At 40.3% G+C, this 23,151-nt stretch overlaps 1 protein-coding gene across 6 annotated transcripts in view; it reads right to left on the bottom strand.

Moving 5' to 3' along the window:
• The window catches only part of ARMH3 (armadillo like helical domain containing 3), a 175,715-nt gene that overhangs the window by 31,944 nt on the left and 120,620 nt on the right, over positions 1-23,151 (bottom strand). For all 6 annotated transcript variants that reach the window (XM_057308396.1, XM_044382055.3, XM_026493942.4 and 3 more), the window contains one exon: positions 63-141. In XM_057308396.1, the coding sequence (XP_057164379.1) occupies positions 63-141 (79 nt within the window). The remainder of the gene's footprint in view (positions 1-62; positions 142-23,151) is intronic.

The raw sequence follows: 23,151 nt of genomic DNA, 5'->3' as shown, positions 1-23,151 counted from the left end.
GGACAGCTGCTCGATCCCAGTCACCAACTATTAGGGTCACTCTGGGGAGGGGAGTGGCTTACCTGCTCCTCTGACAGTTGGGATATGTGATTCACAGCAGCATAGGATTCAATTTTGGGGTTAAAGTGATTGATGATGGCTCTGAAAAAAAGAATTAACATTAATATGGCATCAGATGGAACAGGCAGATAAAGAGTTAAAAACAAGTATCGAGTACCCTCTAGAGTATGAGTGCACAGAGAGGGTAACTATCTTTTTATTGAACATGGGGATGAGCCTGATAACTCTGAAATAAGAAGGGTTTAAAATTTTTTAGACCAAGAATAGAATCAAATATCTCTGCTCTACAAATGAACTAGGGGGAAAAAAGTCTCAACCGAACAAAAAAACAAGAAACATCCTTCAGACAAGAAACAGGACCCAGGGGGCTGTCCACTAGGGGGCCCTGCTGTTTCAGTCAGAAAGAAAAGTTGTTTGCTTTGCTCTGACTTGGGAGAACAGGGCACTCAGTAAAGCTGGACCAACAAACACAGGCTAAATACAATCTCTGAAGAAGCTAAGTTTTATCAAAGCCTAGAACCAATCTTCATACTTGTTAGTTAATCATTTCAAACCAAAATTTTATTTCCAGCCATTCAAACCAAAATCTGAGTGTCGTTTTCAAACACTTCCTCTCTATCACCCTCATATTCAAGGTCACCAAGTCTGAGCAAATCTAGTTCTTAAAAAATCTCTGAAGTCTGAAATAAAGTCCCCTGAAACCAATGCTTTTATATGTGTATGTGTATACGTAGGTCCTTGTCATTTCTTGTCTAGCGTAGCAGAAAAAGCACAGGTTTCAGATCAGAGTTTATCGTAAGTCCGTAGTGATACAAAATTGATTAAATAAATGGAGAGAAGAGAAAAATCTTTCTTTCTTTCTTTCTTTTTTTTTTTAAGATTTTATTTATTTATTTGACAGAGAGAGACAGCCAGCGAGAGAGGGAACACAAGCAGGGGGAGTGGGAGAGGAAGAAGCAGGCTCCCAGCGGAGGAGCCCGACGGGGCCTCGATCCCACATCGCCGGGACCATGCCCTGAGCCGAAGGCAGACGCTCAACAACTGAGCCACCCAGGTGCCCCGAGAAAAATCTTTTTAACAGAATAATTCCAAATAACATGTGTAGACGCTCTCCCCTTTAGGAGGTGGAGCTTGGTTCCCATTCCCATTGAAGGTAGGCTAGACTTAGTGCCTTATTTCCAAAGAATAGAGTAGTAAAAGGGAAAAACAGAAACGTCACAGTAAAGAAGCTTCGCAAATACGACCTTATTAGCCAAATGATGAACATAAACATTGCCAGTGATTCATGTGGCTGTCATGTAACCCCTGGTATGACCTTATGAGAAGGGCACTTTACCTCTGTTATATATTTCCCTAAACCCACCACCTCAGTCTCATCATGAGAAAAACATGTGACAAAACCAGGTTCGGGGCATTCTATAGAATACCTGGCCAGTACTCCTTTAGACTGTCAAGGTCATGAAAAACTGTACTTAAGAAATTGTCACAGACCAGAGGATATTGGGGAGACATGACAACTAAATGCAATGTGATACCCTGAACTGGAACCTGGAACAGAAAGAGAAAATTAAGAAACTGGTAAAATCCAAATAAAACATGGAGCTTAGTTAATAGTAATATATCATTGCCAGTTTCTTAGTGATGAATAAACGTACCCTGGTAATGTAAGATTGGGGAAACCTGGTTGAGGGGCATACAAGAACTGTGTATTATCTTTGTACTTTTTTTGTAATTCTAAAATTATTCCAAAATTAAAAGTTTATTAAAACGTGTCTGTGTTTACATGCACACATGTGAATGTATGGTAGTGCAATAGAAATCAATCAATGTTTTCTTTTAATATGACATTGATAGTATAAAATTCTTGAACCATTTAATATGGATAACAAAAAGTATAAGCCAAACTTAAAAAAAAAATCATGGTTTGACCATTTGTTATTTTGGATTTTTAGGAAGCTTCATGTCTCAGAGGGAAAAAGTAGGAATAACACCTACCTTAGCACTTAGTACAGTACCCAGGAATAGTACATTGTAGGCATAAATGTTTGTCAAAAGAGTGACTAAATCTTAGAGGATTCTTGCAACATTTATATAATAAAGCAATGTCAAACATCAAGCACAGTGCCTGGCACACAGCTGGTACTCAATAAATATTCAATGAATGAATACATCAAACGGGACAGTAATGGGTCAGGAACAGAGGAGAATTCTGGTAACTTGTTTTTTCAGAGACTACCAAGAAGGGTGGAGATGTTATCTGCAAGTTAAGGTTGTAATTTGCTCTAAATCCAAAGTTGGAAAGAATCCAGACCAAGCAGGGGTCAAATATTTTTCTCATTCAGAAGGTGAGGTTTGAGGGTATTGGCAGGGATGACAACAGTCCAGGAGCGAAAGGAAAACCAGGAGCCTACACCCAGTAAGAAGACAGGGGAGGAGGTTTAGAGAGGAACTGAGAATCCCCTCAAACCCAGGAGCATTACCAAGTTAAAGTTAACTCAGTGGAGAGTATGAGTCATAGGGTCTAGCATCTAAGATCCACACGATCAAGAAAAGGAAATACAGTAACTAAATCTATCTAATGACTAGACCTCAGTTATTTTAGGAAAAAGAATCTGAACTCTGTAAATACATTCATTTCATGGTTTTATAACAGTTTTTTCTTTTGGATTTTCCTTAAATTTCTTAGTAAAATTTTTTTGAAAAAATGTTTTAAAAAAATTCTGACTAAACTAAACTGGGGTTGTTTGTTTTCATTTGCCTAGATTTGGAGAACAGAGAATCCCAAAGTATCTTTGTGTCTGTCAGGGTAGGTGAGTAGCAGCCATTCGGCACCCAGGGGGCAACGTGGTGAAGCTGGTGAGGTCTGGACAATGAAATAATCCCTGGGAATGAACCTGATGGGGATGCTGTAATTCTGTTCCCTTTCTACCCAAGGAATTCTTGCACTAGCAAAGAAAGCAAGGAAGCAAGAAAAGGAAAAGAGAAAGGAGAAACGGAAAGAAGGAAGAAAGAAGACAGGAGAGGGAAGGGGAAGAGGAAGGAAGAGAAGAGAAAGGGAATGAAGGAGAGAAAGGAAAAGCCTGGAAAGTATTTTCCTCAAAAAGTATACTTATTTCCTTCCCTTCTCAAAGTTGTACCTGTCAAGTGTCAGTTGGGTCTGTAGATGGTCTATGTTGGCAGGGCATATATGCTGATATTGTTTGAGCATATTCATCCTGAGGGTATGACAGATATGCCACTCTGGGAATCTGGAATATGGATAAAATCATCCTTCAACCTCCCCTGTGACACTCCCATTCCAGAGCCTCAGGTCTCAGCAGGCGACTAAAAGCCAGTTGGAACAGTCTAAATCCAGTTAGCAGTCTCTAAACCAGTACCCACAAAGGGCATAGAGTATATGCCTCTGCTTTATTTTTCCTGCAGCTTCTTCGGGACAGTTAAAAATCTGAGTACTAATCTGATCTACTGGTGATGCCAGATGCAGGGCTCTAAGCCTAAGAGGTAAGAAAAATTGTCTGACACAGACTGTTCTCCTTCCAGGCTCTTTAGCAAGGGATTTCAGAGAGGGCTTGGAAGCTTGCTATTAAAGTTCTCAGGACTTCATACTGCTGAAGTGGAAATTTGTTCTGAGATAGCAAAGAGATGACAAAACACTGAAACCAGGCTAAGTCCGCCCACACTGAGTGACACATGCCTTTGCAGTGACTGAAATACTTCGCTGCTCCTTCCCCAGGAAGTTTGCAGCCTACTAGGGCTCACCTGGGTTGTGATTCCACACTGCCCCAACCTGGCCAGGTCCTAGAACAGATTTATGCCTGACTAGTTCTCAGGAGGAAAAAAATGACGTACTAGATTTATAAGTGAGGAGCCTCTCTCTTTTCTTTAGGCTTCCCTTCCCACTGATATCTCCAAAAGGATTTACTACCATCTTGTGTGAAGATTATTTGGGGGAGGGGGGAGTCTCCTCATAGATTCTAACAGTAGCTCTCTCTCCTTTTACTGATCAAAACCTAATAGGTAGCAACTGTCTAATGCTTAAGTCTAAAATTTGAATGTTCCAGCAAGGAAGAAATGGCAATTTCTCTCTCTCTTCCTTCTCTCCCTCCACCATGTGAGGACACAAGGCAGAACGCAGCTGTCAACAAGCCAGGAAGAAAGTCCTCACCACAAACTGACCCTGCTGAATCTTGATCTGGGACTTCTGGCCTCCAGAACTGTGAGAAAACAAACATCTGTTTTTTAAGCCATTTAGTCTAGGATATTTTGTTATGGCAATTGAGAAGACTAACACATAGATATTCTATTCACAGGACCCTGGCCATTTGGGCAAAGCAGACTGCAAACCAGAGTCCATCTTTAGCAAAGTAGTAGAGTGGATAAAGTCTGCTTCTCATTCTGCAGGTGACTTCCTCCCTTTAAAACCTTTATTTGTTGGTTATTATTTTCTTCCCTTCTAGAAGAGGATCCTGAGGTTCCTAAGCCTCAAAGTTCCAGGCAAAAATGCCACAAATGTAGCTACATGGGTCACCAGTTTCCCAGACAGAGTAAGCCAGGCCCTTTAGCCTTTAATAAATGAGAAACAGAGACTTAAATAGATAAAGATCTTGCAGGGGTTTCTGAGCGGCCTGTGCCATAGAGAAGACACACATACACCGAAGAGAGACAATGTCTGAAAAAATAGTAGGATGGGCAGCAACATACTGGCTAAGAAAGAGATACCGTTTTTCCTTCCATTTGCATCTTGAGGTTGATTCTCATCTAATCACAGCCTTTCAGGTACTTAAACAAAACCTAGTTTATGCCAGCCAAGAGCTTTTATGCTGAAAAGTATTTTAGAAAAGGGGATTTAAAAGGAAGAAGAGGAGTAAGAAGAAGAAGAAGGTCTGAGTGGGCAAAGAATGAGAAAACATAGCCATTATGAAAAAATTAAGATATGACAAAAATGACCAAAAAAGATGTCCCTTTGACAAAGGTAGCAAGATAAATGGGAAAAGAATCGTCTATTCAAGAAATAGTGCTGGGAGGGGCGCCTGGGTGGCGCAGTCGTTAGGAGTCTGCCTTCTGCTCAGGGCGTGATCCCGGTGTTCTGGGATCGAGCCCCACGTAGGGCTCCTCCGCTGGGAGCCTGCTTCTTCCTCTCCCACTCCCCCTGCTTGTGTTCCCTCTCTCGCTGGCTGTCTCTGTCAAATAAATAAATAAATAAAATCTTCTAAAAAAAAAAAAAAGAAAGAAATAGTGCTGGGAAAGCTGGATATCTACATGCAAAAGACTGAAGTTGATCCCCTACCCCATACCATTCTGTTAATTTTTGTTAACAGAATGGATCACAGATCTAAATGTACGATCTAAAAACTGTAAAAATCTTAGAACAACACATAAATCTTTGTGACCTTGGGTTAGCAATGATACCAATCTTAGGATACCAAAAGTGGAAGTGACAAAAAGTAGGAAGATTTAAAGAAATAAGGCCCAAGGAAAGGGAAAGGAGTCTGGAAGTAGAACTTTGTGGGGAAAGGGAATATAATTTCTAACCAAACCTCCAGCTTTTTTTTCCCTCCAGCTTTATTCAAACTGAACTAGTTACTGTATGAGAGTAGGGACCAAATTTATTTTGCTCATGTATACTCCCAAGACTTTAGCAAAACACCTGGCATACGGAGAGATTTTAATTTTTCAAACTGAATGAATAACCAAAGTCTAAGAAGGTTTTCTTTCAGTCTCACCACAAGTAAGGAGGTCCATGATCACCAGCTTATTCTCTATAAGTATGAAAATAACAATAAAAATGTTTTATCCCCATCCCAAGAGAAAAGGTGGCTCAGACATGAACAGCTATCCTTCAAAGAAGGAACTAAAGTTGTCACTGAAGACAGTAAAGCTTTCTCTTCCTCTTAAGTCTTACCAGGAGGCCAGAGAAAAGCTTTCTGGCATTTCTGATTAAAGTAATCTAACATTTTCTAAGAGTAAGCCTAAGTTTTTGTTTGTCTGGGATTGGGGGGGGGGTAGGGAAGGAATGGGGGAGTGTGTTATACTCTGTTACTGGGTCTCCTAATGCCAGTGAATTAGGAAGTCCCAAAAGGGAAAGGCAAAAGAAACAGACAATGTCACAGTAAAGAGAAACTGCTAAAGCCAGCCATGGAGAGAGAGCTCTGTACCCAAAGCACCTTTAAGGGCAAGAATCTGGGCCACTCTCTAATGCAACTGACAACTTCTGAATGCCAAAGACAGGGGTCACTTATACAAACTGAAGCAAAATGAAGTGGACAGATGGAACAGCAAGGCTGAGCCACAAACTGGCTAGGGATTTCTTGGTCCATTTTTAACTTATTCTCTCTGACTCATGACTCTGCAGAGCAGCTTTCTTTTCCCCAGTACTGGGTAGATGATGGCTGAGACATAGTTAATGCCCAACTTACCCAAGAAATATAGGAGAATGTTACCTTAACAATGTAGACAATGTAGATTAATAGAAAATGTAGATTCTTCCTCATCTCCAGAGGGAACCTAAAGCAAATTCTCCAAAGATGCAAATTCTCACAGTCCCAGCTATCTACCACAGACAAAAGCATCTAAGGGTCTTTTATGAAACAATAAATAAATAATAGTTTCACCCAGAAGCTCAGAACATCGTGATTGTTTCCTTACTGAGCTATTTGAAGGAAGCAGTCTATCTCTAAAAGCTGCTATGTAAATCCTTCAGGCAGAAAGGAGCAAAACAGGCAAAGGCTGTTTATAGGAAAAGTTTCTGTAGCTCTTATTTCCAAGGAAGTAAGAAACATAACTGGTGTACTCAAGATGGTACACACTGGGAATATTCTTAAAAGTTTCACTCTAAAATTAAAGAGTCTGATTATGGGTACATATCTGAAGCCTGATAAAAATAAATCTGGATCTCAAGCCCCAACCTCATAAGAACTATAGTCCTATATTTTCAAATACTTGCTAAACATGTACACCTGGACATTATGCTTTTACTTATATGGTTTTCTTCACATATAATGCTATTTTCTTTACTCCTATAAAGCGTAAGTCTTACTTTTCCCTTAAAGGCCCAGTTAAAATATCTCAGCTTCCCTGAACAACATGGTATATATAATATAAAAAGCAAGGCTTTAGGGGCAGTAGACCCAAGTTAAAATCCTGGTTCTTTCACTTCTAGATTGTATGACCTTGCACAAGAGACCATGCTCTCTAGAATCAGTTTCTTCATCTTACTAGATTTCCTTTGCAAAGCTTTCCTCCGTGTTTTCCTATATATACCATCTAACTTGACCAAAAAGGAATTTTTTTTTTTAATATAAGCAGCTTCCCCTTTCCTAGACCTAAAAAAGCAGTCCAGATATAATATACTACAGAGTTTATTCTCAGATCTGGGATTAAAGACAAGAAAATCATATTTATAATTGTTTCTACCTAGGAAATCTTCAAACATACAGGTAAAAGGCTGGCTTCTGAGAAGGGGTAAAGGTAGGACTGAGTGGTATGTGGCAGCAGATAAAATGGTTCATCTGAGGTTGAGTTATTTAAAAGTTTATTTATTTTAAAGTAATCTCTACACCCAAGGTGGGGTTCAAACTCATGACCCCAAGATCAAGCATCACACACACTTCCAACTGTGCCAGGCAGGCACCCCGAGTTATTTAATTTTAAACTATCCTTTCTTTTCACCTTCAGAATTGCCTCACATACTCCCATTTCATGCAGTAATAAGCTTCCTTCTTCATGGAGTCAATGAATCTTTAGCCCATCCAATTCAACAACAACAACAACAAAACAATTTCCCTTGATGCCTGTTAACAGCAGTGCATTACAAGCCTCAGAGACTCTGCTGATTAACATTAAGCAAAATAAAACCTCAAATAAGAATACCTTCTAACCTTTTCACTTTGAAACTATCTAGTCAAAACTTCAGCAACTGACCTCTTAGGGTTGTTCCCCAATCCCCTACATGCTAGGCTTTAACCCTTTCATGCCAATTATCCCCTTTTTTATACTGCTTTTCCTGTGGCCACTCTTTTTGGGACCAGAGACACAAACGTGGGTTCATTTCAACCTTACTAGAGAAGGCATTCTGGCAACCATCAGGAAGTTTGAGCTACTGGCCATTGCATCTAGTTGCTTGATTTACCCAAAGATCCAACTATGTAAATTGGCCTACTTTATTACTAAAGAGAACTTGATTTATCTGTGTACACAAATTTATTAGTTGAACGGAGTGGAACAGAAAAGAAAGGTGCATTATTGACTACACCGTAGTAATATTCATAGTTCAACCTAAGGAATGATATGAGTTCTGCATTTCTCTTGATTTCTAGGTGAGAAACACAGGTGCCATACCAGATAATTCATTCACCTACTGGACTACGTTTTCATCCAGCCTCGGCACTGAACAAACGAAGGTTCACAATTCATTAACTGGGGAAACAAGAAAGAGTTAATGTGTATGAAATGTACACGCACATGGCCTGAGGGGCAGTTGCCTCATTTTCTGAAGCTGTGTGCGTGACTACACATTTTGGCAGTTTGGGTTTTCTACCTTGATGCATGACTTTGCCCAATGTAGGTTTCCACCTCATCACCTCCTGGAAATTAAGCAATTGGTTATAGCTACTTTGCTTGAAAAATGAGCTAATTTCTAGTTACTGTGGCCCCAAACCACAGATTTAGGCCAAGTAAGATGCCAAGGGCTTTACACTTTGGCTAAATTATCTCCTCTAGCTCTGGTGTAAGAGAGGAATGGAATTCCTTCCTGCTTTAGATACCAGCCTCACATTTTTCCACTGTTTCTATAATCACAGTGAATGTAAATGGGGAAGAACGAACCACAGGAGTTGAAAGAACCACATAAGTAAAATGGACCACCTACATTTCCATAAAAGACATCACTTAATCCATTACCCTTAGGACTGTCTACTGTTCATTAAACCTTTCTCTTGATAAATGAACAGAGGCTCCAAAACTTTCCCAGGGACAAAACACCTACAAGATTAGCCAATCTCTGCTTAGATCCCATTGCTTTGTGCTTCAGATTCCCTTATACCATCTCTAGCTCTGCTGGCAGAATTCCTGGGGATACAGAATGCAAACCCTTGATAGCCTTTACAATTACTTTAGCCCTGGATTTCCTATCTCCAGAGGTAAGGCCCCTCTACACTCTCAGAAACATCTAGTAAATGTAAAAGAACAAAACAGGTCATGTGAACGCGTCTGTAAGATTTTCTGTCTCACTTCAGGACATAAGAAAATCCTAATACATACCTGGGAGGGCTTCTGAGGCAGTGGGGATCAGCTCAAAACCCCAAGAAGTGACATAATTCTAATTAATGGTGAACTAATTTTAATTAACGGTGAAAGTTCCAATCCCTTGAATGCAACTCAAGAACTTTTAAAAACCTGGCATGAGCCAAAATCCTGAAATATTTTAATTACACATCATCCCCATTAGCCCAATTAATCGATTTATTATGAGATATTTAACTTTTTTTTAAGATTTTATTTTTAAGTAATCTCTCACCCAATGTGGGGCTTGAACTCACGACTCAAGATCAAGAGTCGCATGCTCCACTGAACTCAGCCAGCCAGGCATCCCAGTAAGAAATTTAACTTTTAAGCACAGGGAAGGAGGGAGCAGGAGGACAAAAAAATCAGCAATTGACTAACTTAGGCTTCTTTTCCTATCACGTCAAAAACAGAGGGAAATTGTTTTTAGTGGATCACATGCCATTAGGCTGAAGGGAGAGGGAAATATTCTGGGGATCCCATACTAGTTAGAGAAAAAGAGGTACATGGATCCCTAACTAAGTTAGGAGACCTGTGTGTATACCTCAGTAGTGGGGAAGGAGGAATGGGGAATCTCATGTGGACAAAAGAGAAAGAAGGCTGTCAAGATTTCTGAGTGGTCCAGTGTGGGCCATATGGACACCAGACTAGTAAGGAGTGGTCCTGATGTTCACGCACAGGAGAGAGGGCATGGTGGCCATATGGATCACATACCGGTTTTCAAGTACTCCAAGTAAAGAATGAAATTAAAAGACATGGAAAGAGGTTTATGTTCCATCCCAGGGGGACCTTTTAGAACTCCTCAGGAAAGGCAATCAGCGAGTCTGCCAAAGTAATTAAGCAAGTGAACATTTACCATAAAGCCCACATCAGTTAAGTGAACAGAGATGAATCTTATTACTGTGCACTGTCAGCTCTGAGCCTGCAGGTGCTAACCACTGAGACATGGTGTTACTCAGCCCTGTCTGTTCGCCTGCCCGCTGTGACGGAGAGCTTAGCCCTTCTTGTCAACTCTGAAAAAGCAGGCTGCTTTCACCGGCTTTGGCAGTGACTTATGTTGCCTTCAGAGAGGCCCTAGCACAAGTGGTTTCCTATAAGAAGCCTGGGTGTAAACAGTGGGGGCAGGTGGTGGGACTGGCTTGAGAAAGGAGCCCTGAGAGTAAGAGAGGACAGGTGTGGGAGAAAGCAGGGGAGCTGGGTAGTAGTCCAGTTAGTAAGGTAAGGAGAATGAGATAGTTTAGTAAGTTGAGAAGTAAGGAAAGAATAAACAAGCTGCTCAAAGTATTAAACCATTCTGCTTAAGTGAAGTTGATAGTATCTCCCTCACTGAAAAGGGAAAATGTTAAAAAATATCACTACAAAATATGTTCTCCACAGGAAAAGGAATGCTACTGAGGAATATTGCTTTTGCAATATTAATGGCAGCCTTAATATCAGCTTTATTCATGAGTTAATGCCAAAGGTGAAGAGCCAGATTTTCTCAACAACCTAATCAGTATCTATTATTGAACAAAATTCACTGTTTGCTAGAGGAAATTAGTATTTATCAATTATCCTAAGATTTACAAATGGCACCTGGTGCACCTTTTGGCCCTATTTCTTTCTGCAAAGTATGAGAATCAAAGGGAAAGCCCCCAACAGACTAAAGGGCAGCCTCCCGTGTCAGAGACCCAGACAGCTTCTATCGGACAGAAACCTCACAGGAGGAAGGCTCTAAGAGTACTATATGAGGACAAACTCAAAAATCATGTAACATTTTCAAAACCACCAAAGGCCATATGTCTATCACTCAGACGAGTGGATAAGAGTGGACAGCTAAGTAGGTAAGGCCCTCATGTTCAGAAGCCAATAAAAGAGAAGGTCGGAAAGACACTTCTGGGAGACAGGACCAGCCAACTGAAGAAATGAGATGGGATGGGCCGGGGCTGAAACTGATGGTCACAAAGCACACACTCGAGCAGGCACTCCTAGGTCCCCTTCTCTCTAGGCCCAGAACAAGAGCACAAAGAGCTATGGCAGAAAATGATTTGCAACCTTACTTTCTACCACAGCTCTTTGTTTGCAAAAGGGCCTGCAGCTTCCCACATTCAAAGGCAGTGGGAAGTAGGAGAGGCAAGGGAGACTAGACGACTACTATACAGACCCAAGCAGCGCTGCCCAGGAGAGGACTTAATGGGAGGATAAATTTGGGGCCTGATTCTCTGACAGCACCTCCAGTAATAGCTAGTAAAGCAGTAAGAGCCAGGGTGAGCGCCAGCCCCAAACATTCATCATCATAGTGCAATGAGTTGTTGGTCTTTGGGGGAGAGTCTATGAAATTCCGGAGTAAGAAAATGAAGCCCGCATGGAGAGGGTGAAGCGGTTGGCTCTGGCAGATTGTCTCTACGGGAGGCTGGGTATAATTGTTTTATGCTCACAAAGACATTATTAGCTGTTTTCTCTCCAATATACCAGAAATAGTGGTAAGATTTTCCCCTCCTGAAAACGTGACACTACCAAAAGGAGAAATTTAGTTTGAAAGCAATTACAGAACTTTGTTTATCCTATATGCACCATTTTAGAAAAAGCAGCTCTCTCTTTTCTCCTTCTCCCTTACTCATCAAATTGATAGCTTTCCCACAGAATGAAGGAACACTCTGTCCCTAGGAAAAAGGTCTATGGTATCTGAAGCTAAGGGTTAGCTGGCATAGCCTGTGACTCAGTAGTTCAGTCTGTATGACAAACATTTGAATATCTACTATGTGCAGGTACTATGCTAGGCAATGGGGGAGGTGAATGAAATTTGATCCCGGATAGCAAGGAATTTATAGATTAGTGAAAAGACAAATACCAGAGACAGATAATTTCATTATGATGTGCTAAGATCTAGACAGACAGAGTAGACAAAAGGTCTCATAGGAGCACTGAGGAGGGATATTCTGCTCAGCCTGGGGTCTTAGGAAAGGCAGCCTGAAGGAGATGGTGTGTGAATGGAGTCTTGAAATGTTAATTTAATCAGGCAAGGAAAGGTGAGATGGCCCTGGTACGTATGCTTACAGGGATAGAGACTAATACCCAATTTTTACTAAATCAGACTACAGAAACTTTACTAGGTAACTTAAATTAAGTTCATGCATTAAAAAAAAAAAAAAGCCAATTTTTTCCCAGTAAACCAAAGAAAAAAGTTTCCCTTTCCAGGGTCTTGTTTTAAATCTTTTTCCAGCAGGATACCTTTGTGAAAGCCATGAGACCTTTGCCTGCTGGGGTCCTTTTTGCTCAGTGCCAACTCCAAGATGCTCGTGGAGATGGACAATGGCAAGTTCTGTAGCTCCTCTCCGCTAAACTAAGTGTAAGCACAAAGCAGCTAAGTTGAAGGCAGGCTTTTCAGTCTCACATGGGAGTGAATGGATCTCAGCTGTGTGTGCCCACCCTCTCCAGTGTGTCAGTCTCCAGCTGGTGATGCAGCTGCTTCACTGAGAGCCACACTGAAGCCTCTATTCTCTGATCTCCACCAAACCATACTGAAGAGACGAAATGGCTCTGCTTTGCAGCTGCCTGTTAATTATAACCATTTCCTTAGTTCTCTTTTGGCTTATAAGACAATAATATACATTTGGGAAGGTCCTCCGTAAGAAACACACGAGAGAACTTTTAACCTCATGAACAGCCTGAAAAGGCACCTTACTGCCAAGAGCAGTGAGGTATCCAAATGCCTAGAACAGGGGCATGTGAAACAGCATGAGAACACGCAGATTTCTTCAGCGGGGCCTCTAGCTTACATAAAGAACAGGAGCCCATCACTCAGCCAGTGAGAGGATTTTTTAAGGCATCCTGAAAATCATCTTTAAAATTCAGTGAATTTGCAACATAAAAATAGCATTAATTGCCTTGACTTGTTACTTAAAAAAAGGGAAGAAAAACAATGCATAATGCTATCAATAATTCATTTCAAAGTGGCTTTAGTTGTCTCAAAGCCCCATTTCATATAATTAAAACCTTCTGGCTGTCCTTTTGTTACCCTGGAGGAAACAAGAAGTCAGTAAATTCTACTGTGTTGGGATAAACAATTCAGCTCATCATTGGGAAAGGGGTCTGTCTCTCTGGTAACAATTCCAAACATACTTCCCGGCTATACCAGTTTAGTTCAGGAGCTGCCAAGACTGTCTTTCCTGTTGTCTATTAAGATCTGAAACAGACTTTTATAACGGAGCTCCAAAGACACAACTGGAGAGCACAATCAGAGGGAGAGCCCTATAAAAGCACTTCCCAGGCATCTCAATATCCACTTCCCTAGTATAGGACCCTCAGGTCAGCTGATAATTCTGGGAAACAATAAGGCCCTGGAAGATGAAACCACTCATTCCAGCCATCTATTTATTCGATCAACATTTATTGTACCATATTGCACTTTGCCAGGGACAGAGATTACAGAAGTAAAGGAAAGCCTGGTTTCTGCCTTAGGAGCTCACCATCTACTGATGGACATACGTTATTAACAGCCATCACAAAAAAAAGAGGAATCTTACCATTTGCAACAACATGGATGGAAATAGAGGGTATTATGCTGAGCAAAATAAGTCAATCAGAGAAAGACAATTATATGACTTTACTCATATTTGGAATTTAATAAACAAGACAGAGGATCATAGGGAATGGAAGGGAAAATAAAATAAGATGAAATCAGAGAGGGAGACAAACCCTTTTTTTTTTTTTTTTTAAAGATTTTATTTATTTATTTCCAGAGAGAGAGAAAGCAAGAGTACAAGCAGGGGGAGCAGCAGGTAGAGGGAGAAGCAGGCTCTCTGCTGAATAAGAAGCCCGATGTGGGACTCAATCCCAGCACACTGGGATCATGACCCGAGCCCAAGGCAGACGCTTAACCGACTGAGCCACCCAGATATCCCAAGAGACTCTTAACTATGGGAAACAAACTGAGGGTTGCTGGAGGGGAGTGGGTGGGAGGATAGGATAACTGGGTGATGGGCATTGATGTGCAAGGGTCACTTGATGTAATGAGCACTGGGTGTTACATACAACTGATGAATCACTAAATTCTACCTCTGAAACTAATAATATATATGTTAATTAATTGAATTTAAACAAACAATAAAATAAAATTTAAGAAAAAATAAATAAAAGCCATACTGCGGTATGATAAGTGCTCTAGGAGAAATGTACAAAGTCTTGTGGCAATGCTGGTGTGAATCATTCCACCTCAAAGAATCCAGGAAGCTTTCAAGGAAGATACCTGGGGTAGATTTTGAAGCATGAGCAGGATCTTGTTAGGTAAAAAGAGGAATGGGAAAACATCCTAGGTAAAAGCATGTGCGAGGGCACAGAGGTATGAAATTTGAGACTCTGCGGCTAAGTCTAATTTGGCCACATCTTAGGATAGATGGGACAGTGATAGGAAATAAGGTTATAAAGGTAGGCTAGGGTCAAGGTGTCATATGAAGAAGTTTGGACATTATCCTATCAATGATGGGGAATCACACAAGACTTAAAATGTGGTGATTTGGGGGCACCTGGGTGGCTCAGCAGGTTAAGTGTCTGCCTTCAGCTCCGGTCATGATCCTGGGGTGCTGGTACTGAGCCCTGTGTTAGGCTCCCTGCTCAGCGGGGCGTCTGCTTCTGCTTCTCCCTCTGCCTGCCCCATGTCACCCCCCCCCAAATAAATAAAAATCTTTTTTAAAAAACAGTACTTAACAAGTGTTCCTATTTATATATCCTTGTGATCATTTAGGAAAGTTCCTCAAGGAAATATATCTAGGAATGAAATTACTGTGTCATAAGGTTTGGGTAACTTGGACTTTACTAGATATTGCCAAACTGCCCTCAAAGTGATGGTACCAACATACTCCCAAGAACAGTGTAAAAACCTGTACTTCTGAAATTCAACTCTAGTGACCGAATATGCTGAATAGTGGCCACTACAGGGGAAGACTAGAAGCAGAATAGTTAGGAGGCTCTTATGAGACATTATGAGGCCTTGAACTAAAATGGTGGTTGTATAAACGGAGAAGAATTTACTTGAAAATTTTAGGAGGTAAAGATGAAAGAACCTACTGACTGATCGGGTGAAGGAGAGAGAAGACTCTAAAGCAAACTTAAGATTTTTACTGCAGGCAACTGAGCAGATGACGATATCACAAACAGATGACAAACGCAAGAGATGGTTCTTAAATTGCGGGGGTAAGGCAATGAGGCGTATTCTTTGGAACGTCAAGTTTGAGGTACTTGTGAAACCTCTAGGTAGGGTATGGAGTTCAAGAGGCAAGACCGTGCTGGTAGTAAAAACTATGAAGCTTGTTTATCCTGGGAGATACAAAGAATCAGATGTGTAGGCTCAAAACAGTTAAGAAAAAAATAAAGAAAACAGCACTTTCTACTAGTTAACAATGGTTTCTCTATTGCAGGAGGGAAAAAAGTCAGTTATGTGCCCTAAGAAACAAGGTGAGTACCCTCCCCTTAAATTAATTCTGTATCTAACTTGCTACCTGTCTAGACTAAAACCTTCAGCCTCAGGTGGAAGAAGCAGGGATGAAAGAAGACAGCTTCATAACACTAGACCTCAAAGAGCTACCAAGCTGTGCTTTAAATGTTATTACCAAAGGGGAGTCAACCTGACATCCTGTTTGACAAAGGAAAAAAACCCTTAGCTCCTTTGAGTGTATCCTACTCAGATACACTTGAGAATTTCTATAATTTGCTATGTTTTGAACTCCTTGCTCTTCCAGATCTATGGAAGAGTGCTTTTTAAACAAGAAGGAAGTATTTATTGAGAAGTTATGACGAATACTTCTCCATTCTCTCCCTAATTTCAATAAACTGTGAACAGACGCCCAGAAAATGGGATAATAGTTGTGAATCAGCAGTTTCATCCATAGGATACAGGAACACTTGGCAATCTACTACACCACTAGTGTCAGGCCTGTTTTTTAGCAATAAATGATCTTGGAAAATGCAGGGTTAAAAACCTGGAGTTATATTCTAATAAAACAATGTGGTGGTCTTGTTTTTCAAAGATTTATTTATTTATTTGAGAGAGAGAGAAAGAGTACATGCACGGGAGGAGGGGCAGAGGGAGAGGGAGAAGGAGAAAGAATCTCTTTTTTTATAAAGATTTTATTTATTTATTTGTGTGTGAGAGAGAGAGCACACACACACAGGCAGGGGAGTGGCAGGCAGAGGGAAAAGCAGGCTCCCCAACTGAGCAGGGAGCCCGATGTGGGACTCCATCCCAGGCCCCTGGGATCATGACCTGAGCTGAAAGCAGACGCTTAACTGATTGAGCCACCCAGGGGTCCAGGCAGAAAGAATCTCAAGCAGACTCCCCACGGAGCCTGACGCAGGACTCTATCCCACAACCCCAAGATCACGACCTCAACCAAAATCAAGAGTTGGACATCCCACAGACTGAGCCACCCAGACACCCCCCTGTTGGTCTATTTTTAGAAAGAAAGTAGAGATACAGAGCACCTACAGAAACTAAGTTAAAATGCCCCATTTCAAACCGTAAGGTGAGTAAGGAGTCAACTGTCCCTACCCCCTGCCCTACAGTGTGAGGATGGGTGTTAGTCAACCCATCATGTCTAGAGCTATTCTAGGAGATACATATGTGACTATTTAGCACTTGAAACGTGGTTAGTGCAACTGAGGAACTGAATTTTTATTTTAATTAATGTAAATTAAAAAAAAACTAAAGTAGTGTAAAACATTATTCCATTAAATACAGCTTTGTTTAGGAAGGACTACATTTCCTTTAATCACTGCATTGTATACAATATTATTACTGTTATTACAGTGCGTGTCAGGCTGTGTGCTGTTTTTAGTACTACAAATAAAACACATTACCAATCTAGTTGATGTTAATGGATTGATTCAGTTCAAATGACTTAGTTTGTGTGGATTTAACAGTGTAATGTATTTGGTTAACATTTTATGCAGATAGCAGGGTTTCTTAACCTTAGCACTACTGATATTTGGGGAGGGATAATTTGTTGTGGGTGGTTGTCCTGAGCACCGTAGTGTTTAGCAACATCCCTAGTCTCTACCTACTAGATGCTAGGAGCACTCCCCCCACCTCCCCAAGCTGTGAATACTGAAACATGACAAATACCCCCTGGAAGACAAAATCATATCAGTTGAGAACCACTGAGTTACGATGATACCATAAAATCAGAATTGGTAATTAGAGTAAAATATTTATGTTTTTAATTGTAATTAAATTATGTTTTTAGTTTTTAAAAGTAAATAGGAACAGGTTTTTTTTAAAAAAAGATTTTATTTATTATTTATTTGAGAAAGCAACAGAGAGATCATGAGCTGCGTGAGGGGCAGAGGGAGAAGCAGACTCCCCGCTGAGCAGGGAGCCCAAAGCAGCTCAGCTGGATCCCAGGACCCTGGGATCATGACCTGAGCTGAAGGCAGACTTAACCGACTGAGCCACCCAGGCGCCCCAGGAAGTTTTTTAAGTTTAAAATGAAGACATACTATTGACCCAGAATTGAGTGCAGATGCAGATGATAGTACTATGTTGAAACAGTTAAAAAAAACAAAAAACAAAAGAGACTGGAAGAAGGTGTATGCCAGTTTCATGATGAATGGCAACTGCAATTTGCTTCAGCAAGGCAAATGAAAAAAGTTTGTTCTGTAATACACTTTTCAATATAATAAAGGAAACACTATTAAGAAATGTCAGCAAATATATGTAAAGTGAGTAAGAAATTTCTTTCTTTTTTTTAAAGATTTATTTATTTGAGAGGAAGAGAAAGTGCGAGGGTGCACGTGCGTGAGCATGTGAATGGGGAGAGAGCCAGAGGGAGAGAATCTTCAACTGGACCCCCAGCTGAGTGTGAAGGCCGTCTTGGGGCTGGATCTCATGACCCATGAGATCAGGACCTGAGCTGAAACCAAGAGTCCGTGGCTTAACCAACTGAGCCATCCAGGCATCCCAGAAATTTCTTAACATTAAAACATTAAAAATGAATCAATAGGGGCACCTGGCTGGCTCAGTGCGTAGAGCATGTGACTTGATCTCATGGCTGTAGGTTTGAGCCCCATCTTGGGTGGAAAGAATATTTAAAAATAAAATCTTAGGGGTGCCTGGATGGCTCAGTTGGTTAAGTGTTCAACTTTTGATCTCAGCCCAGGTCTTGATCTTAGGGTCATGAGTTCAAGCCCTGCATTGGCCTCCATGCTGGGTGTGGAGCCTACTTAAAAAAACAAAATATAATCTTAAAAAATAAATAAATAAAATAAAAATGAGTCAGCAAAATAAAATAAAAATGAGTCAGCAAAAATGACAGAATTAAATGTCCAACCGAAAACTTTAATAACTTGTGTTTTAGATTTTTTTTTCTTTTTTTGTCAGAGAGCAAACAGGGGGTGCTGCAGCCAGAGGGAGAAGCAGGCTCTCCACAAAGCCAGGAGCCCAATGCGGGACTCAATCCCAGGATCCTGGGATCATGACCTGAGCCAAAGGCAGACGGTTAACCAACTGAGCCACCTAGGCGTCCCAAAAAATTTTAATAATTTTTAATATGATCTGAGCTTGTATCTTTGGTCACTATACTGTTTTTTAGATGGAGATATGGTAAAAGAAATTACTTCAGCTACAGACATGCTATCAGATAATTATGAGGAAAAGACTAAAAAACTACTTTATAAAAAGTGAAAGATCCTCAATTAAACCACCAAACAATTTGTCTGCAGAATATAAGACATTTCTAATGATATCAAGGGTCAACTGATTCAAAATATTCTAAATTACAAGGACCAAAAAAAAAAATTACAAGTACTTTTCTTTAGATTTGGATGATACTGCTCAATTAATACATCAATACTTTGCGTACACTTCTCAAAAAACTTCCAAATACACAAAGAAATTTAGTCAGTTTGAAGCCTAAAAACCTGAACTCATGGCACAGATTTTTTTTTTTTTTTTTTTTTGAGAGAGAGAAAGAGAGAGAGAGGAGGGGAGTGGGGAGGACGTGAGAAAATATTAAGCAGGCTCCACACCCAGGGCAGAGCCCAACACTGGGGCTGACCTCCCAGCCCTGAGATCATGACCTGAGCCAAAATCAAGATTTGGATGCTGAGCCACACAGGCACCCTGGCATAAATATTTTTTAATATTCTACATGTGTCAATGAAGAATTTGATTAAATTTTTTAGAAGTCTCTAAGTAATCTCTACACCCAATATGAGGCTCAAACCTACACCCCAAGATCAAGAGTTGCATGTTCCACTGACTGAACCAGCCCAGGCACCCCAAATTTGACTAGGTTAAAAAAAATTCCATCACATGCATGGTAGGTCAAAAGTCCAGCACTTACTGTCATTTTATTTTATTTTTTAAAAGATTTTATTTATTTATTTGAGAGAGAGAGCGAGCACAAATGCCGGAAGGGTCAGAGAGACAAGCAGACTCCCCACTGAGCAGAGAACCCAATGAGGGGCTCGATCCCAGGACCCTGAGATGACTACCTAAGCCAAAGTCAGATGCTTAACCAACTGAGTCACCCAGGCGCCCCTGTCATTCTAAAACAAAACTGAAATTTCCCCTCTGCTCATTCTACTGCATGGTACAAATTAAAATTATTTGTGCACAGTTTTCTGAAGCAAATTCTATAAATGTCATGGATACCGCTGCTAAAATCATTTAGTATATACCTGCAAAAGCTATGAACATTGCCATTTTATGAAGCAGCTGAGAGAATTTAATGACAATGAATGTAATCATCATGAATTTTTTGCTGATGCTCATTGGTTCAGGTGAAGGTTTACAAAAAAAGATTTATTATACTGTTATTTCAACTCAAGATCTTTTTGAAACAAAGGAATGCTTGCCAAGTATTCAATAATTAAAAACTTTTTTTTAAATTAATGAGTTAAATTTGAAGCTCCAAGAAAAGGAAAAGCTTATTTTGTGACCTACCTGGCCAGGTACTTATGTTAAAATAGAAACTTCTCATAAGGGGCACCTGTGTGGCTCAGTCGGTTAAGCATCTGACTTTGGCTCAGGTCATGATCTCAGGGTCCTGGGATCAGCCCTGCATCAGGCTCCCTGCTCAGGGAGGAGTCTGCTTCTCCCTCTCTCTCTGCCCTTCCCCCCTGCTTGTGCCCTCTCTGTCTCTCTCAAATAAATAAAACCTTTTTTTTTTAAAGATTTTATTTATTCATTCAACAGAGAGACAGCCATCGAGAGAGGGAACACAAGCAGGGGGAGTGGGAGAGGAAGAAGCAGGTTCCCAACGGAGGAGCCTGATGTGGGGCTCGATCCCAGAACGCCGGGATCACGCCCTGAGCCGAAGGCAGACGCCCAACGACTGAGCCACCCAGGTGCCCCTCAAATAAATAAAATCTTGAAGAAAAAAAAAAAAAAGAAACTTTTCATAAGATCAATAATTAACACGTTTTTAAAAAGATTTTATTTATTTGAGAGTGTGCGTGTGCACAAGCAGGGGGAGGTGCAGAGGGAGAGGGAGAAGCAGACTCACTTCTGAGCAGAGAGCCAGACACAGGGCTTGATTCCAGGACCCTGGGATCATGACCTGAGCCAAAGTCAGACGCTTAACTGACTGAGCCACCCAGGTGCCCCAACACATTTTTCTAATGTGAATCAATATGGAGAAGACTAACTGTAATTGACAGCACTAACTAGCAGCAAAAACTACAAGAAAATTTTCGAAAATGCTTTGTTGATATTGATAAACTTAGAACTGCCATAACTATTTATGCCATACCTCTTTGAATTTGGTGTTAAGAAATGTCCTTAATCTGGACAAATGTAGCTTTGAAGTCAAATAAATTCTAAAAAAAAGATGACTCAGTTTTATCAATGTGGATGCAAATATTAAAGGGAAACGATTTTTAGGTATGCAGTTCAGTTATTGGAAAACTTTTAGGTATAGTGGGAGCACAGCTATCCTGGTCACATTCTACCTCAGGTATAATTTGGGTATATGACTCTACTTTTGCAACTGTAAATTCTATGAAATCTAAATATAGATTAAATATTTCCAGTGAAAATACATCATCTGAATTGAAATGTGCTGTAAGTGTAAAATACCCACCTGACTTCAAAAACGTAATATATATAAAACATACTAAGAATATAAACTATCTCAGTAACAATTTTTATATTAAGTATTTGTTGTAAAGATAATTTGGGGGTACGATGGGTAAATAACATATTAAAATTAATTTCACCTGTTGGAAAATAAAGTTACATGCGGCTTATAATATAGTTATATCGGACCATGCTGTTTAGACCTTTCTGCAGATGTTTCCTGCTACTGCTCCATTTGCTGTTTCTGTGGTCTATACTTCAACATAAAAAATCATTAGAGTGATGGGGCCCTGGTAAGTTAAAAACACTAAAGGTTGAAATTCTCTTCAAAATGTCTAGTCTTTAGTGAATAAATAAATGCTGTATTTGATGGATTGCTGCTGACACTAGCAGGAAGAATTACAACTGAATTTCATCTCTGGAATTTACTACCAAAGGGAAAACAACCTCACTAAACTCACTCATTCTAGCAGCTTTTTGTAAGTCCATCAGGTTTTCTACTTGGATGATCATGTTGTCTGAGAGTAAGGACACTTTATGTCTCCCTTTCCAATCTAGATACCTTATGTTTATTTATTTTTTTTTTTTTCCCTAACTGCACTGTCTAGAATTTCCAGCACAATGTTGAATAGAGGTGGTGAGAGCAGACATCCCCACTTCGTTCCTAATCTTAGGGAAAAAGCATTCAGTCTCTCATCATTTAGTATGACAGCTGTAAGTTTTTCATAGATGTCCTTTATCAGTTTAAGGAAGTTCTCTTCTATTCCTAGTATGTTGAGAATTTTTATCAGGGTTAGATGTCGGATTTTGCATTTCTCAAATGACTATAAACAAACAAAAACCCCCAAACAAAACATACTTCTGTATGTACATATTACCTCTGGAAGGATACTCAAGAGGTGGGCAAGGGGATTTCCTTGCTCTAGGAGAAGGCCCTTGCTTGAAAGTTCAAACAGAAGGAAGAACATCCGTCTTGACTAAACAAAGTCAAAGGCCCCTACACTTCAGTGGGTAAATGTTCTCAATACTCCTGTTTGGTTTAGTGCTTAATGTGAACTCTTCCTTCCTGGAGTGACTTTCATGACTGCACAGGAGGGAGGGAACACTTCAGAAACTGTCTGGAAGCAAATAATGATATAGTAAGCAGTAGTCTGTCATCTCTTGGAGCTTTTCAAAGGAGCTACAGTGGGAGCACAGCTACCCTGGTCACATTCTATTTCAGGTACAACCTGATTGTACCTGGGCCTTCAGATGTCCTTCCAAAGTCTTAATTGCAATGGCATTTTACCCTATGAAGTCTTGCCATGGGGTACTATCTACATAATGCAGGTCAGGAGCTAAGGGCACAGAGTTGGTAGAGAGGAAATACATAATAAATAATTACTGACTAATTAAGAGTTAGCCAAGATAGACCTGCATTTCCCACCTGGATGAACTGCTATGTGTCTACTATTGTACAGTCAGTAAATTACCCCGAAATCCTTTTTGGACAGAAGGGACATAAAAATGCAGTAATAGGACACCATACTGTTAACGTAAGACTTTATCTCACAGTGTTTCATTATCACCTATTTATCCAGTCAAAAATTTTATATGTCGTCTTATAATTTCCTTCCCTACCAGTTTTCCTTTTACACCAGGTTAATTACAGTGTTCTAATTGCTATTTGCTACACGCTGCAAGTACTGGTGAACACGCTAAGTCAGAATAAGAAAACAATAAACTACTTGATATAGATGGTTTCTGATTAAATTAGTTTA

This window comes from Ursus arctos, unplaced genomic scaffold (genome assembly GCF_023065955.2).
Source record: "Ursus arctos isolate Adak ecotype North America unplaced genomic scaffold, UrsArc2.0 scaffold_7, whole genome shotgun sequence".
In the NCBI taxonomy this organism is placed as follows: Eukaryota; Metazoa; Chordata; class Mammalia; order Carnivora; family Ursidae; genus Ursus; species Ursus arctos.
This window is presented reverse-complemented; position numbering and strand designations above follow the sequence as displayed.